The sequence below is a fragment of the Micromys minutus genome (assembly GCF_963924665.1).
Source record: "Micromys minutus genome assembly, chromosome: 1".
NCBI lineage: Eukaryota > Metazoa > Chordata > Mammalia > Rodentia > Muridae > Micromys > Micromys minutus.
The window spans coordinates 177,739,721-177,758,114 of NC_137969.1; the positions used below are offsets into that span (position 1 = coordinate 177,739,721).

Genomic DNA, 18,394 nt, shown 5'->3' on the forward strand with positions numbered 1-18,394 from the left:
AAACAAATTTGTTGATTGAGGGAATAGTAATTGTGGTTGTTTTTGTTGTTTAGCTGAGAACAGAGTTATGAAGGTCATTTTTTGGCATTGCTTCTTTTTATGTTTTTAATTTTATATTTTGCTTTAGTATATTTAGAAAATATCATTTAGTTAAAAGATGGAGATTTAAGCTGGCCATTGTGGTACATGCCTTAATCTCAGCACCCAAGAAGCAGAAGATAGGTAGATTTCTTTGAGTTTCAGGCCAGTCTGGTCTACCTAGTAAGTATCAGGCCAGCCAGAACTACATAGTGAGATCTTGTCTCCAATAAATTAAATAAATAAATAATGATAGATATGTCCAAACATTTAATTTCTAGATGAAAATTCTTATCATGTAGTTATTGTGAGAAGTAGTTAAGCAAACGTTTACTATTTGAGTACCTCTGACTATGTATGTTTTATGTATGTGTTCTATGTGAGTGTATGAGTGGTTGGGATGGCTGAGTACGTTTTATATTTACCTGTAAAAGACTGTTATACATAGATGTTTAGTGATGTTGTTTTCTTGGAGCTTCTAATCTTTTGTGTATATGTGTGCAGATATGTGCACATGTATGTAAGTACATATGGGGCTAGAGGTGTTCAGTGCCTTTCTCAGTCCCTTTCCACCATATTTTCTTGAGATGGGATCTTACTGTTCTTGGAGCTCAACTCTTTAGCAATGCCCAGAAATCCCTAGGAATCCTTCTGACTCCACTTACTTCCACAGTGCTAGTACCCAGATTTTATGAATTGATGGTGATCAGGGGTCCCAACTGAAGCCTTTAAGTTGTACACCAAGCATTTAACTGTGTTATTTTCCCCAGCCCCTGGAGTTGTTACTTTTTAGTGATATGTTTAGGGTTTTCCTTAGTAAAAAGTCCTTGCTTTTCATGTAGCCTAGATGGTAGTGATGAGCAGCCTAGATTAATAGAGCATCTCTGTTTTGTTATAACTGTGGAGGCTGAAAACCATTTTCAGTTTGCTTTTCACCTTACTATTCTTAAGGCAATGCTCTACACCCAGTTTCTTCATTAGAGCATGCACGTACATTTGGATTTTTTTTTAAACTTCAATTATATTTGGGAAAGAAAAAAGTAGGAAGTGACAAAGTTATTAATAGTTTTTTTGATTTTTATTTAACTATTTTTTTATAATTTATCGATAAAATTCATTAGGAACATTCAAGCAGATAAAGAGAATTTACCCTTTAAGGATTAGTGAAATTGAGAATTTTAAAGACTATTCCCCTCAACATTGAGGAAAGCGAAGCTAGATTGGAGGCATAGTAGGAAGCCAAACATAGCCAAGTCATCGTTTGGGGATGTCAACAGGAGAATTGATGTACGGTCAGCGCCCTACAGATTCTCATCCAAGTGCATAGAAATATGGTCTTAGCATTGGAACTTTTGAACCTTTGCATCTGAAAGTGGCTAGCCACTGGTCTAGAGCAGTGTTGAAAGAATCTTTGACTTCACAGTGTCTCAATCTCAAATTAACTCTATTTGGGATAAGTTGCGGTTGTTGTAAAGGCTAAGTCTGGAATTGTGGATGTTCTTTGTAAAGATATGTGGTTATTTGGGGTATCCAGTGGGAAACGAGAAGGCTGAACAGTCTTTCCACAGCTTCATAGAGATACTGGACTTTCTTAATTCTGTGTTACTTGAATAGGTGGCCTGTGATTTGCTTCGGAGAATAATTCGCATCTTATATCTCAGTAAGCGACTCCAGGGACAACTGCAAGGAGGGAGTAGAGAGATAACAAAAGCTGCTCAGAGTCTCAATGAACTTGGTGAGTCCTTTCATGATTAAAAATTGCTAGAACTTTGACAGCTCAGTTGATTTGCTGACGTTTGTTATTTGTTATCACTATCAACAAGTACTACTAAAATTTTTTAAAATGGTGTTTATAACATTGTAATAAGCAATGTCTCTCTTCAGAAAGGGCGAGTAAAGTTATGCTTTTAAAAATGCTGTTTATTTAGGAATGATCATAAAGTAAAATTGCCTTTTTTGGTGAACAGGTGTGTATAAATTTTAGCATGTAAAAAAATTTGAGTAACTATGATCATAATCATGATCCACAACACTTTGACCACTCTTGAAAATATGCTTACCATCACTTGATGATTGTGACTACCCCTTCCTGCTAGCCTAGCAGCCATCATAATTTTTCTATCACTTTAGTTTTGCTAGTAATAACAATACATAAGTGGAGTCATAAAGTCCATAACCTTTTGAGGCTAGCTTCTTGTTTCCAGCTTTTAATACCCTTGAGGTTTATTCAAATTGTTGGGTGTATTAGAATACATTCTGTGCTGTCATGGGGGTTGAAGGAGAATTTGAGTTCCTTGTAGCTTTTGGTGATTATGAGTAGAGTGGCTGTAAACTTTTATGTTTTCTTGTGATTTCTTTGGAAGAAATATTCAGAAGAAAGGCTGTTTTTTTTTTTTTAGGTGATCAATCCCATGTTGATGTGATGTCTAGATGTCTTTGGTCATTTATTTTTTGTATATTTAAAATATGTCCTTGAAATTCAAGGGTTTAGAGTTCATGGTTTTGCTGGCTAACAAGCTTCAAGTTCCATAATTTTCAGGGGAATTATGAATAGTTTTGAGTATACATGGAAAAGCCCAAGACCTGGGTTCTGATGAGCGTGTTTCTTGTTGTCACTGGGTACCCAGTAATTTTTAAGAAGTGAAAACATTTGGTGATATTTAGTCTTTTATAGATTCAGGTCTTTGATTATATGTGTTTTAAATATAGGCTTGCTTACTCTTGATGGCATGGTTATGCCAAAGTAACATGAGAAAAAATGTGTTTGACATGTTCTTTCTGAGTTTTTTTTGGCTTTGATATTTTAGTTGCAAAGTTTTCTTTAATGCAGTGGTTCTCAACCTGTGTGTTGTGGTTCGTTTGGGGTCATATATCAGATATTTACATTATAATTCATAACAGTAGCAAAATTACAGTTATGAAGTTGTAAGGAAATCATTTTATGTTTGGGGTGATCACAACATGAGGAACTGTATTAAAGAGTCGCAGGAAGGTTGAGAATCACTGCTCTAATGTTTATATTTTTACTGATCAGAGAAATAACTTTCCAAATCATGCTTTAACATTTCATTTGTGTGATACTTAAACATAGATATTGGTTAAATTCATCTTGGCCATATGCTATTTGTTTTGCTGAAATATATCAAAAGTTTATTTTTTAAGCAGTGAGTAATATTTGAGTATTTTTTAAAGGCTCATTTTTTTATTTTAAATATTTAAAATTTATTCCTATATGTATCACTTGCTTGGTTCTTAATTTGGCTCAGGTTATATATACATATGTGTATGTAATGATAATAATCAAAGAAATAGGGGTTATCAATTTGAAAATTGGGAGAGCGTGGTAGGAGAAGGAGGGGCAGTAAATGGGCTGGAGGGAGGAAAGGAAGAGGAAATGATGCGATTCTATTTCAACTAAAACACTGAAAAATTTAAAAATAATTTATTGTATATATGTGCAATGTGTTTAAATTGTTAATTTATCATTTGTGCTCTTTTTCTTTTACATATTTTTTCTTATAATTTTTGATCATATTTTTTCCCCACCTTGCAGGTCCTTCTCACTTACTTCCCTACTTATGAAGTTCATCTTTTTCTCTCTCAAAAAATGAAAATTAAAACAAAAAACAAAAAAAGCCAGTAAGAAAAAAGTACTAAATGAAACAAAAATAAAATAAACATAGAAACATAGTGTCTGTTTGGAGTTTGCCAGCTACTCCTGGGCATGGGGTCTGGGTCTGCTCTGGAGTATGGTTGATGCCCAGTGACACTCGGTTGGAGAAACTGGTAGTTCTTTTCCCAGTGCGCATCAATTGAAAGTGTTCTTGTTCAGGGCAAGTATTTATGGTCTCTTTACTTCTGAGGTTTGGGAATTTGTCTGGTTTGAACACACACAGGACGTATGGAAGTCTCCGAGAGCTCATGTGTGTGTCAGTCCTGTCCCTGGCATTTTCCACCGCCACTTTATTGACAAAATAAATAACACTTCGTCTCTGTCTGTGTGTCTGTGTAATATCAGATAATGTTGTATGTCAGCAGAGTAAGAGACTAGAGACTTCAAAGGGATGAGTGATGCTTTAGAAAAGTCAGGGATGGAGATTTCATACACTGTGCAGAGTTAACAGCAGACTGGATCTGAATAAACACTTCTCATATATTTGCTTTACATGACGAGATTTTCTTCAGTAGAACCCAGCTGTGAGACCGGGTGCTCTGCATACCACATGGCTATTGCGTGCCCAACAGCTCTCACACACTGTACCTTTTTAATTATTCAGTGAAAGCCATATTTTCTGGGAAACATTATTATGAATTTGTCTTTATCATGTTTTCCTTTTTCTAAATTGTTATTATTTTCCCTGTTTTTTGAAAATAGCTTTTCCTGCTCATGTCATGTATCCTGATATATAAGGTTTCCCCTCTCGTCCTCTCAGACCTTCCCCACTACCCATCCTATCTAGACTCCCATCCCTGCATATCTCATTAAAAATCAAACAGGATTTTAATGGATAATGATAGAATAAGATAAAAAGAAAACTAACACATTGGAATAGGAAAAAAAAAATAGAGCCCAAGAAAAAGACAAAGCTTCAGAGACTCACCTGTTCGCACACTCAGGACTGTAAGCCATAATATATATAGGGCCTATAAGGTAAAGAGAGGGGAAAATATATAAACAAAATTAACAAGATAAAAATAAAAAATAAGATAAAATTTAAAAAAGAAAGAAAGGAAAAGTCCTGACATGACATTGACCTTCCAAAGATGTCAATAAGTTCACTATCTCTTGGCCATCTACTGCTGGGCCTTCAGTCTACCCTTAAGAGTAGTTTGTTTCCTCTCGGAGAAAACTGTATTTACATTTGCAAATGTTATCAATAGGAGACAGCTTCTGGCTTAGGGATGGAGTCTTGTGTCCATTTCTTCCTTCAGTGCTCGAACCCCACCTGGTGTAGACCCGTGCAGGCCGTGGGCTTGCTGCCTCAGTCTCTCTGAGTTTCTGTTTTCTTTGACTCTGTTGACATGGCTTTGCTTTCTTCTTGTCCTCCATTCCCTTTGGCTCTTACACTCTTTCCTCCTGTGCAGAGTCCCTTGAACCCTGACTGGAGAGATTTAGTGGAGGCATTCTATTTAGGGCTGAGTGTTCCAAGCAAGGCTCACTCTTCATGATGTCTGGCTGTGGTTCTCTATGTTTGCTCCCAGTCTGCTGTAGGGGAAGCTTCTCTGATGATGGCTGAGGGAGGCACCGATCAGTTTCCTTGGCTGGAGTGTTAACTGTTGTTTTTGTAGTGTGCTGTCATGTAGCTTTGTGAAAGTTCTAGTGTCAGCTATAAGCTTTGTTAAATAAGTCCTAATCTCTATGCAGCAAAATTTACTGTAGCAGTCACTAAACAAAGATAAAAATTATTCCAAGGTTTAGTGTATACATTTGCTTCAGTTTGGTTTGCTGTTGCTGTGATGAAAAACATCATGACCAAAGAGCAAGTTGGGGAGGAAATGGTTGATCCTGTTTAATCTTTCACATCCTAGTCCATCACTGGAGGAAATCAGGACAGGAACTCAGGCAGGGCAGGGGCTGGAGGCAGAGACCATGGAGGAATGTTGCTTACTGGCTTGTTTCACATGACTTGCTAAGCCTTCATTCTTATAGAACCCAGGACCATCAGTCCAGAAACCACTCACAGTGTACTGACCTTTCTCCATTGATCACTAATAGAGCTGGATCTCATGGAGACATTGCCGAAACTGAGGCTCCTCTCTGAGTAATCTAGCTTGTGTCCAGTTGACACACCAAACCAGCCCACTGTTTTCCATTCACTTCTATGTTTTTTATTCATATGGCTGACTAATACCACTATGGAAGCTGTATATTTCAACCTCTTCTCATCCTTTGCTGGAACACTATTACTTGAAATTAAGTTATTTAGTAAAAGGGTCTTCAAACTAGTAATTAGGGAAAATTTTTATTTCTTGCTTCTTTGAGGTATTTTCCCCTCTTTTGCTTGGATGGTGAAGCCATTACTCAATTTCTTTCCATTGTAGCATGTATCATTTGCAATTTTAAACATGCTATTATTAAAACCTTTTAAAAATATGTCTTGAGTGTATAGATGCACTTCCCACAACTATTTGCTATTTGTTCCTTTTAAATGATATTGGCTTGTTATGAAGTGCAACTGGGAGTTTCTATAATATTGTACAGGTGCAGCCCTTAGTCCCTGCAGTATTGTACAGGTGGTTAGGAACAGCCCCGAGTCTCTGTATTATTGTACAAGTGGGTAGGAACAGCTCTGAGACCCAACAATACCGTACAGATACAGCCCTGAGTCTGTATAATATGGTACAGGTGGGGTGGGTAGGTGCCCCCTGAATCTGTCATGTTGTACAGGTGTGTAGGTGTGTTGCTCTGCTTCTTAGAGCTCTTATGTGTCATTACTTTGTGAGAAGAAAATACAATATGAAACATTTTTTGGAATCACTCTTGAGTTTGGTAAGATGCAATTAGCTTAGGTTTACGTTAGAAGACTTGGGTGTCAATTTATGATTGTAATTATATTTACAGAGTTTGGCCTGTTACTGTTATGTGAAAAACAAGTATGATCTTTTGAGAGATAAGTTTAGTAAAATAGGACCTGGATTTATTCAGATGTTTTAATTTATGTGATAGGAACTTCAAATAACTTTTGATGAATAGAAGGCGTCTGTCATGTATAAATAGAAGATTATGTTGAAAATAAGAATTTTATGATGATCACAGATGAATAGAGTTTAGGAATGCTGATCCAGACTTTTTTTTCTATTTTGATTATGGTAAAATAAACACAAATTTATTTTCACTTTTGGAAATAATTTCTGAAAATTATACCTGGCAAAATTATTCACTAGAATCTATGTTTTAAGCAACTGAACTAAAAACAACAATAGCCAAAAACAAAACAAACAAACAAAAACAACCCCAAAACTCAAGTTAGTTGTCCACACATACAGGGCATTCATCAAGGTGCGATGCTCAAGATGAAATGGTCCAGACTTTTCTGTCACTTAGTTTACAGACGTTAAGGACATTACTATGTCTAAATTTTATTGTTTATTTCTTTTTTTAAACAACTTTATTTTACAAAACAAAGATAAATGTACAGATTTTAAACATTTTTTTGCTTAAAATTATACATTTTTTGTCAGTACTTTTTTTCAGATTTTAACATAATTTTTATATAAAACTATATGAATATATTTTTTAGTCAGTACTTGATTTTTTTCAAGGTTTGATTGTATGCCTTGAAAACTTAATAGTTACAATGAGCTAAAGTACATGTAAAACAAAATGTAACATGGAAATAGTTAAAGTTTTCTTGTTTTGTAAATATTTTTTTTTGTTTTGTTTTGTTTTCTTTATTTCTTGGACTTCATACAGTCTGTGAGTTGTTTCTGGGGGAGTGCAAGCCTCTGGGGTTAGCATCCCACTATCAGTGACTGCATATTATGTCTGTTCTTTTGTGACTGGGTTATCTCACTCAGGATGATCTTCTCTAGATGCAGCCATTTTCTTAAGAATTTGGTTAAGTCATTGTTTCTGGTGGCTGAGTAGTATTCCATTGTGTATATGTACCACAATTTTTGTATTCATTCATCTTCTGAAGGACATCTGGGTTCCTTCCAGCTTCTGGCTATTATAAATAGAGCTGCTATGAACATTGTGGTGCATGTATCTTTGTTGTGTATTAAAGTGTCTCTGCGGTATATGCCCAGAAGTAGAATAGCTGGGTCTTCAGGTAGTACTATATCCAATTTTCTGAGGAATCGCCAGACAGATTTCCAGAGTGGTTGTATTAGCTTGCAACCCCACCAACAGTGGAGAAGTGTTCCTCTTTCTCCGCAGCCTCGCCAGCATCTGCTGTCATCTGAGTTTTGGATCTTGGCCAATCTGACTGGTGTGAGGTGGAATCTCAGGGTTGTTTTGATTTGCATTTCCCTGATGGCTAAGGATGTCCAGCACTTCCTCAGATGTTTCTCGGCCATTCGGTGTTCCTCAACTGAAAACTTTTTGTTTAGCTCTGTACCCCATTTTTTAATAGGGTTATTTGATTCTCTGGTGTCTAGCTTTTTGAGTTCCTTCTACACCTTGGATATTAGGCCTCTATCTGATGTGGTGTTGGTAAAGATCTTTTCCCATTCTGTTGGTTGCCGTTTTGTTTTCTTGACGATGTCCTTAGCCTTACAGAAACTTTGCAATCTCATTAAGTCCCATTTGTTAATCTTTGACCTTAGAGCTTGAGCCATTGGTGTTTTGTTCAGGAAATTTTCTCCTGTGCCTATGTGTTCTAAGGTTTTCCCTACTTTCTCATCTAATAGTTTCAGTGTATCTGGTTTAATGTGGAGATCTTTAATCCACTTACACTTGAGCTTTGTACAAGGAGATAAGAACGGGTCTATTTTCATTCTTTTGCATGTTGAGTGCCAGTTGGACCAGCACCATTTGTTGAATAGGCTGTCCTTTTTCCATTGAATGTTTACTGCTCCTTTGTCAAAAATCAGGTGACCATATACATGAGGGCTCATTTCTGGATCTTCTATTCTATTCCATTGATCCACCTGCCTATTTCTGTACCAGTACCATGCAGTTTACAGCACAATTGCCTTGTAATATAGCTTGAGGTCAGGGATAGTGATTCCCGCAGATGTTTTTTTGTTGTTGAGGATGGATTTAGCTATTCTAGGTCTTTTGTTATTCCATATGAAATTGCACATTGATCTTTCCAATTCCATGAAGAACTGGGTTGGAATTTTGATGGGGATTGCATTGAATCTGTAGATTCCTTTTGGTAGGATGGCCATTTTTAAGATGTTGATTTTTCCAATCCATGAGCATGGAAGATCTTTCCATTTTCTGAGATCCTCCTCAATTTCTTTCTTTAGAGGTTTGAAGTTCTCTTCATACAGGTCCTTCACTTCCTTAGTTAGAGTCAGACCAAGGTATTTCATAGTTTTTGTAACAATTGTGAAGGGTACCTTTTCCCTAATTTCTTTCTCCACATGTTTGTCCTTTGAGTATAGGAAGGCTACTGATTTGTTTGAGTTAATTTTGTATCTGGCCACTTTGCTGAACTTGTTTATCAGCTGTAGGAGTTCTCTGGTGGAATTTTTGGGGTCACTCAAGTACACTATCATGTCATCGGCAAAGAGTGATGTTTTTATTTCTTCCTTTCCGATTTGTATCCCCTTGATCTCCTTTTGCTGTCTAATTGCTCCAGCCAGGACTTCCAGTACTAAGTTGAATAGGTAGGGGGAGAGTGGGCAGCCTTGTCGAGTCCCTGATTTTAGTGGGATTGCTTCAAGTTTCTCGCCATTAAGTTTGATGTTGGCTGTTGGTTTGCTGTATATTGCTTTTATTATGTTTAAGTATGGGCCTTGGATTCCTGTTCTTTCCAGGACTTTTAACATGAAGAGGTGTTGGATTTTGTCTAATGCTTTCTCAGCGTCTAGTGAGATGACCGTGTGATTTTGGTCTTTGAGTTTGTTTATATGGTGGATTACGTTGATGGATTTCCATATGTTAAACCATCCCTGCATCCCAGGGATGAAGCCTACTTGGTCATGATGAATGATCGTTTTGATGTGTTCTTGGATTCAGTTTGCAAGGATTTTGTTGAGTATTTTTGCATCAATGTTCATAAGTGAGATTGGTCTGAAGTTCTCTTTCTTTGTAGGGTCTTTGTGTTGTTTAGGTACGAGGGTTATTGTAGCTTCAAAAATTGAGTTAGGTAGTATTACATCTGATTCTATCTTTTGGAATAGTTTGGAGAGTATTGGTGTTATATACGCAATAAATGTCTGATAAAATTCTGCACTCAACCCGTCTGGACCTGGGCTTTTTTTGGTTGGGAAGCTTTTGATGACTTCTTCTATTTCTTTAGGTGTTATGGGATTATTTAGATGGTTTACTTGGTCCTGGTTTAACTTTGGGACCTTGTATCTGTCTAGGAATTTGTCCATATCCTCCAGATTTTCCAGCTTTGTGGAGTATAGTTTTATGTAATAGGATCTGATGATTTCTTGAATTTCCTCAGTTTCAGTTGTTATGTCGCCACTTTTCTTTCTGATTTTGTTAATGTGGATACTCTCTCTTTGCCCTCTAGTTAGTCTGGCTAGGGGTTTATCAATCTTGTTGATTTTCTCAAAGAACCAACTCTTGGTTTTGTTGATTTTTTCAATGCTTCTTTTTGTTTCTATTTGGTCTATTTCTGCCCTAATTTTGATTATTTCTTGCCGTCTACTCTTTTTGGGTATATCTGCTTCCTTTTGTTCTAGGGCTTTTAGCTGTGCTGTCAGGTTGCTGATGTGAGCTTTCTTCAGTTTCTTTTTGGAAGCACTTAGGGCTATGAGTTTTCCTCTCAATACTGCTTTCATTGCATCCCATTGGTTTGGGTATGTTGCGTTTTTGTTTTTGTTGAATTCTAGAAAATCTTTAATTTCTTTCTTTATTTCTTTTTTGACCCTGCTATCCTTTAACAGAGCGTTGTTTAGTTTCCGTGTGTATGTGGCCTTTTTGTTGTCATTTTTGTTGTTAAAGACCAGCTGTAGACCATGGTGATCTGAGAGGATGCATGGGAGTATTTCAATCTTCTTATATCGACGAAGGCTCATTCTGTGTCCAATTATGTGGTCAATTTTCGAGAAGGTGCCATGGGGTGGTGAGAAGAAGGTGTATTCTTTTACTTTAGGATAGTATGTTCTGTATATATCTATTAATTCTAGTTGGTTCAAAGTCTCTGCTAGTTTTGCAGTGTCCTTGTTCAGTTTCTGTTTCCCTGATCTGTCCATTGGTGAGAGTGGGGTATTAAAGTCTCCCACTATTATTGTGTGGGGTGAAATGTATTTTTTGAGCTTTAGTAGGCTTTCTTTTATGAATGTGGGTGATTTTTTATTTGGAGCATATATGTTAAGGATTGAGAGTTCCTCCTGACAGATTTCCCCGGTATTGAGTAAAAAGTTATCTTCCTTATCTTTTTTGATAACTTTTGGTTGGAAATTTACTTTATTCGATATTAGAATAGCCACTCCAGCTTGCTTCTTGGAGCTGTTTGCTTGGAAGTTTTTTTCCCACCCTTTTACTCTGAGATAGTGTCTGTCTCTGTCTCTGAGATGAGTTTCCTGTATGCAGCAAAAGGCTGGATTTTGTTTATGTATCCAGTCTGATAGTCTATGTCTCTTTATTGGGGAGTTGAGACCATTTATGTTAATAGATATCAAGGAATAGTTGTTTCTGTTTCCTGCCATTATTGCTTTTTTGGGTTGAGTTGTGTCTGTGTTTTTTTCTTCTTTTAGTTTTCTTGTTTAGGAGTTTTCTTGTTTTTACTAGGCTGTATTTTCCCTCATTGTATTGGGTTTTCCACCTATAATTCGTTGTAGTGCTGGGTTTGTGGTCAGATATTTTGTGAATTTTGATTTGTCTTGAAATATCTTCGTCTCTCCATCGATGGTGATTGATAGTTTTGCTGGGTATAGCAGCTTGGGCTGGCACTTGTGCTCTCTTAAGGAGTGCATGATGTCTGTCCAGGCTCTTCTAGCTTTCATAGTCTCTGTTGAGAAATCAGGTGTGAGTCTGATTGGTCTGCCTTTATATGTTACCTGACCCTTTTCCCTTACTGCTTTTAGTATTCTTTCTTTACTTTGGGCACTTGATGTTTTTACTATTATGTGTCGGGAGGTATTTCTTTTCTGGTCCAACCTATTTGGAGTTCTGAAGGCTTCTTTTATGCTTGTGGTCATCTCATTCTTGAGGGTAGGGAAGTTTTCTTCTATGATTTTGTTGAAGATATTTACTGTGCCTCTTAGTTGATACTCTTCTCCCTCTTCTATTCCTATTATCCTTAGGTTCGGTCTTCTCATTGTGTCTTGGATTTCCTGGACATTTTGGGTTAGGAGCTTTTTGTTTTTTGCATCTTCTCTGGCTGTTTTGTCTATGTTTGCAAAGTTGTCTTCTGCCCCTGAGATTCTCTCTTCGATCTCTTGTAATCTATTGGAAATGCTTGCTTCTGTGACTCCTGATTTCTTTTTTTGGTGTTCTGACTCTAGGGTTATCTCTTTTAGTGTTTTCTTTATTGTGTCAATTTCTGTTTTAATTTCCCTCTTCCATTCCTTTATTTCTTTGGTTCTATTTTCCTCTAGTTCTTTGAGTGTTTTTCTTGTTTCTTCTTTAAAAGCTTCTGAATCTTTTTGCTTTTCCTCCCTTTCTTGTTTAAGTATCTCTATCAGCATCTTGAGGTATGATTTCAGGTCTGTGTCTTTTATTTCTGGAGTGTTTGGAATTCCAATGTTTGCTGTTTTGGGAGAGCTGGGTTCTGGTGTTGCTAGATTGTCTTGGTTTTCTTGGGATATACTTTTTCTCTTTCCTCTTGCCATTTTGTTCTCAGTGATATGTTCTTGCCTTTCCCTTGTATCTGGTCTGTGTCCCTGGTTCTCCACTGGTCCAGGTGTCAGATGGGCCAAGCCCTGTTTTATGCCTCAGAGTCGTCGGGTGTGAGCAGAAGTTCCAAAGTTCTGTTTCTGGTTGCTGGATCAGGCACGGCAGGGTAAGGCAAGGCAGGGGGTGCACTTTCCGTGTGCACTCCGCAGAGATCTCTCTGCTCCCTGGCAGCCCAGTTCTCCCACCCACCAGTTGCTCAGCCTCTACGAGCCTTCGTTCTGGGTGGCAGATGGGCCAGGCTCCGCTCTGCGTCCTGAATTCGCCTCCGGGTGGAAACAGAAGTTCTAATTTTCTGTTCCCAATCGCTGGATCGGGCAAGGCAGGGCAGGGCAAGGTAGGGTGTGCACTTTCCGTGTGCACTTTGCAGAGATCTCTCTGCTCCCCTGCAGCCTAGGTCTCCCACTCACCAGTTGCTCAGCCTCTATGAGTCACCGTTCCGGGTGGTAGATGGGCCAGGCTCCGCTCTGCGTCCTGAAGTCACCTCCGGGTGGAAACAGAAGTTCTAATTTTCTGTTCCCAATCGCTGGATCGGGCAAGGCAGGGCAGGGCAAGGTAGGGTGTGCCCTTTCCGTGTGCACTCCGCAGAGATCTCTCTGCTCCCCGGCAGCCCAGGTCTTTCACCCGCCAGTTGCTCAGCCTCTACGAGCCTCCGTACTGGGTGGCAGATGGGCCAGGCTCTGCCTATTTCTTTAACTCTTTAGGGTTATGCAGATCTGTTTCTTGAGAAAAATGGCTGAAACTGTCAGTTCTATTTCTGACTATCCACTCTAGGAGAGAACATTACCTAGATAGGATTGTTACTTTCATGTATGGTGTGGAGTCTTCCATTTCAAATCTGTTAACAAAGTGTACGAATTTATACTAAATGATGTAACAGTTTATTTACTGACCTTTGCTGGGCTCTGTGGAAATTTGGTTGCTGTTGTGGCATCTCTTGGGAGGGAGGTTCTTTATCAGATAATTGGGTTATTTTGTGAGGATTAAGAAAGACATGTTTTTCTAGGGAGCTGGGTTAGTTAGCGTGTTGCATTTTTTTGAAGACACCCACTTGGGTTTCTGTGTTTCTATCTTCAGTTCAGGAGGGTAGTTATTGATGCCTGTTTTTTGGACTTTCTAGTATTTACAGTCATAAACTAAAACAAGTTCTTAGTATCTCATTTAATGTCAGGGGTTACTTATGAAAGTCATTTACTTGCTCATGTGTGGATTTATTGGGCTGTCTTCTGTCTCATTGAAATAAATGTCTGTGTTTTGCAAGTATTATTCTGCTTAATTACCTTAGCTTTGTAATATTGATATCAGATAATATGTTTTTAAAAGTGCTTTATCTAGGTTAGCGCTTATCTGCAGGGTACTGTGCCTGATTAGTTTGCTGGGCCATTAGAGACCCAGCTAAGTTAATTTGTCTTTATCTGTTTCTCATGTGCACTTCCATTCTGTAAACTAAGCGTTGTAAATTTGAATTACTTTCAGGGTGATTTATATAGGTTAAAATGCCTGCTTTGTCTTTGAAATACAACTAGAAGTAATTGTTAAATGGAAACGGCACATATATAATCTGTCTCTTCCCATGTAATACCGAATATAATGAGAATGTTTTATATTCGTTAAATATAAGACAGTAAAGGTACCTGGATATTTTATTTGTACTTAACTTTTGGGATTTATAACTATTAAACATTATTTTATTTTGAAAAGATAGTCTTTGAAAACTTTGTTTAAAGACTGACATCAATTTCATGTGGCCACTTTTTTCAATTTAATAATTTTTCTGAGACACTTAGAAGAGCTGTAGAGACACTGTGTCCATTGAAAGTTATTTTTTTCCCTTTGACAAAACTAATGTGAAGGTGCCTTCCTACTATCTTAAGTGGATTAATATGATTCTAGAGCATTCTAGCTCTATGTAATTTATTTTTGTCTTGTGATCATTTGAGTAAATTTGCTTTTATTTCTGTTACATGAAATTGCTGTTTCCCAGGTCTTATCCAGGTCGGGGATCTTCCAGCATGGCTTGAATGTTTGGTAAACCGTTTCATAATTAATATTTGTGGGACTTTGAAGTAGTAAAGCAAAGTGAGAAGAGTCTAGAGTTAAAAAGTGCTGTTTTACATGAAGTTTATTCAGCCTCCATTAAAGATAGGTTAGTATTCTTTCTTACACAAAATCAAGACTTTGCTGGGTAATACTTATTTAGATAATTGACTTTACTGATAGCAGTGCCATGGTATGGTTGCTGCACAGATAAACTGGATGCTTTGATCCCAATGTTATGCCAGTGTGGTGTATTAAGCAGTATTGCTGCTTGGATAAGTTATAAAGAACAGAAATATATTCTCTATCATTCTGGAGGCAGGTAAATTCAATTTGGAAACACTGTGTTCTCTTGAGTTCCTTCTTGCTATATCTGCCTGAAAAAGAAGGGGCAGGGCTTAAGGGGAAATCTGTTCTCACATGGTAGAAGAGAAAACGCACTCCTGAAGGTCTTTGCCTGCCAACACTGCAGCAGTGGGGTCTCATAAATTCATAACCGACCAACACTGCAGCACTGGGATCTCATAAATTCATAACCGACCAACACTGCAGCAGTGGGGTCTCATAAATCCATAGCCGACCAACACTGCAGCAGTGGGGTCTCATAAATTCATAACTGATCAACACTGCAGCAGTGGGGTCTCATAAATTCATAACCGACCAACACTGCAGCAGTGGGGTCTCATAAATTCATAGCTGACCAACACTGCAGCACTGGGATCTCATAAATTCATAACTGACCAACACTGCAGCACTGGGATCTCATAAATTCATAGCTGACCAACACTGCAGCAGTGGGGTCTCATAAATTCATAGCCGTATCAGACGTCATGTCATAGCCATGGTGTCACACTCTGCTTTGATTTCCGACTTCAGATGAGCGAAGTCTGTGATTTCTGGCCCTAGGTGAACTGAATTTAATAAAGACTGCTCCAGGCATCATAATGGTCCACTTAAAGATGCCCATGCCCCTAATTCATAGACACTGTGAACATGTTTCTTTGAATGGCAAAAAGGATTTTGTCTAAGATACAGGTCTTGAAAATCTAGTCATTCTAGGTTATCATTGTTTCACTGTCAGCCAGTAACTTCTTAAAAAAATGGAAGAGGAAGGCAAAAACTGGGTCAGAGGATGGGTAACGAAGACAGGAAAGTAAAGCATAAATGTGGGGGTTCTGCTGTTGGTGGAGTTGAAGGTAAAAGAAAGGACTGTGACTCATTAGATTCGTGTAATAGAAGTTGGATCCTGTTCTCAACTGAGAGCCAGGAACGAAAGAGGACACACATTTTGTGGTGCTGGGGACTAAGCCCAGAGCCTAATGGAAATAAGAATATATTGCATCAAAATTTCATTGCAGTGAGTTTCCCATAGAGACCAATAGTTCAAAAATTGTCTTTGCTTAGTACATATTCTGAAGAAATCTTGTGATTTGGATAAAGACAATGGTGAGCTATCTAACTTGTGTCCTAATCTGCTTAATTGAAATTAGTTGGATTTTTGTCTTTTTTGTAAATTTAGGTTTTGTTTGAGAAACTGTTCTATGTATTTTTTATGTATTTTACTTAAAAATGTGCATGGGTGTTTTGCCTTCATGTACAATGCTCATGGAGGCCCGAAGAGGGTATTGGAGCCCCTGGAACTGTAGTTGCGGGTGGTTGGTAACCCCCTTTTGTGTCCTCTGGAAGAGCAAGCAGCCAGTACTTTTAGCCACTGAGCCATCTTCCCAACCTCCCAAAAGCCCATTTTAAAAGAAAATTGAGAATGTGTAAATCTTGAGGATAGGAATGAAGGCTCAATCAGTAAGGTGTTTGTCACACCAGTATGAGTATTTAGATCCCCAGCACCAGTGTAAAAATCAGGGTGAGGCAGCATGGGCCTGTGATTCCAGTGCCAGGGTGCCAGAGATAGAGCATCCCTTGATCTTCCTGGTCAGGCAGTGTAACCAACTAGTAAGTTTCAGGTTCATTAAGACTCTTATCACAAAAACTAAGGTGGAGGAAGAATGCTTGAGGAATATCTTTTTAGAAATTAGTAGTCCTTAGTTATACCATTGAAGTTCTTTCTATCTATTCTCAAATATATGAATTTTTAAGGTGATAATTTGACCTTACTTACTCACTTTATATGCATTGTCTTTATTTACTAAAAGTAAAACTATTTTTTCTGGAGTTTTACAACTCGTGTTTTGTGATACAGAAGAATATATCAATAATATACATGAATGTGGGAATTCTGTAAGTTTGAGTGCAGTAGGTTTGCCAGAGGAAATTATGATCATTACCACTTAAAAGTTATAATTGATGCCCAGTTCATAGATGCTACTTGTGTTTTCTTTAACTATTTTTTCCTATAGAGTATTATGCTTTAAAAGGTATTTATCTCTGCTGGTGTGTTTGTGTGTGTAAGTCTTATTATCTAGTGAGTCACCATGCTGGCCCTACTGATATTTCCTCTAAACCTTTTTAATTATAAAATAATGATATTCTGTGAAATCTAGAAACTTGATTTATATATTTGTTTCTAAACACTGCAAAACTTACATTTTTCCTACTTCAGTTATTTTGGTTACCAACAAACTATCTACCTGTCATACACAGCATTTGAGGCTTTGCATATTGGACATGTTTTTATATGAGTTCACATGTGTCCTTATTGCAGTTGCTAGTGCACTGACTTAAATGTGGTTTGTCTTCTCACACCTCATGTTGAAGTTTGAGGCCTTTGTGGCAGTGCTGGGAGTCGGGACTTTTAAGAAGTAATGAGGGCTTCTCTTCCCCTCCACCATACCTGATTCCCCCCTCCCCTCTCCCACTCTTCTCCGTCCTTCCCTCTACCTCCTGTGATTACTTTATTCTCCCTTTGCAGTGGAATTGCAACATCCTCACTTGGTCCCTTCTTCGTGTTAACCTTCTTGAGTTCCGTGGATTGTATCCTAGGTGTTCTGTACTGTTTTGGATAATATCTACTTATTCTTGTGTACATATCATACATGTCCTTTTGAGTCTGAGTTACTCCACTTAGGATGGTATTTTGTAGTTCCATCCATTTGCCTGCAAAACTCACGATGTCCTCGTTCTTAATAGCTAAATAGTATTCAAACCACATTTTCTGTATCCATTCTTCCATTGTGAGATATCTTGTTTGGAAATCAATCTGGAGGTTCTCCTGATAATTAGAAATAGATCTACCTGAAGATCCAGCTGTACCATTCTTGGGCACAGACCCAGAAGATGCCTCGCCATACCACAGGGACGCGTGTTCCATTATGCTCATGGCAGCCTTATCTGTGATAGACATTTTCTAATTTTATATTTTAATGTTTTATCTATTTATTTTTAATTATACATGTTACTTGTTTAACTATTGGCTTCTTACTACAGTATTTAAAATGTATTCACCTCGATATCTTTGGATATTTTTATGTCTTCATTTTTATCCATGCATAAGTTATTTGGGTATAGCTTGTTCACATAGCAACCACATTACATTCCAAGCAGTACCACTTACTGTTACCTAGAAGAGGTAACAAGCAGAGCCCTTGCTTCCTGGAGCCGTAAATTTATTGACTCTAGGAATGAATAAGCGTTTAACTTGAATGTTTCATGCCTCAGTTATTTTGTGAATAACTCATTCCTTCTAGGTTGGAAATGCCTATCATTTTATAAGTCTTATCTGTTTGCGTTTTTAAAATTTTAATTGGACTTTCTCGTTCAAATCTTGGGATTGAGTTTGCTATTGTATTTTTGTCATTTTTCACATACTATTTGTAGTTAGATTTCTTCATGTATTATAGTTTCTAAGTTGAAAATCATACA

General features: G+C 37.7%; 1 protein-coding gene and 1 pseudogene across 2 annotated transcripts in view; one reads left to right on the forward strand and one right to left on the reverse strand.

Annotated features, from left to right (window-relative positions):
• Nucleotides 1-18,394, reverse strand: part of LOC308419540 (actin, cytoplasmic 2-like) — a 1,056,985-nt pseudogene that overhangs the window by 495,036 nt on the left and 543,555 nt on the right. The window lies entirely within an intron of this gene.
• Nucleotides 1-18,394, forward strand: part of COG5 (component of oligomeric golgi complex 5) — a 301,631-nt gene that overhangs the window by 36,276 nt on the left and 246,961 nt on the right. Inside the window, exon 6 of the mRNA XM_080915234.1 lies at nucleotides 1,693-1,813. Coding sequence (XP_080771360.1) covers nucleotides 1,693-1,813 — 121 coding nt within the window. The remainder of the gene's footprint in view (nucleotides 1-1,692; nucleotides 1,814-18,394) is intronic.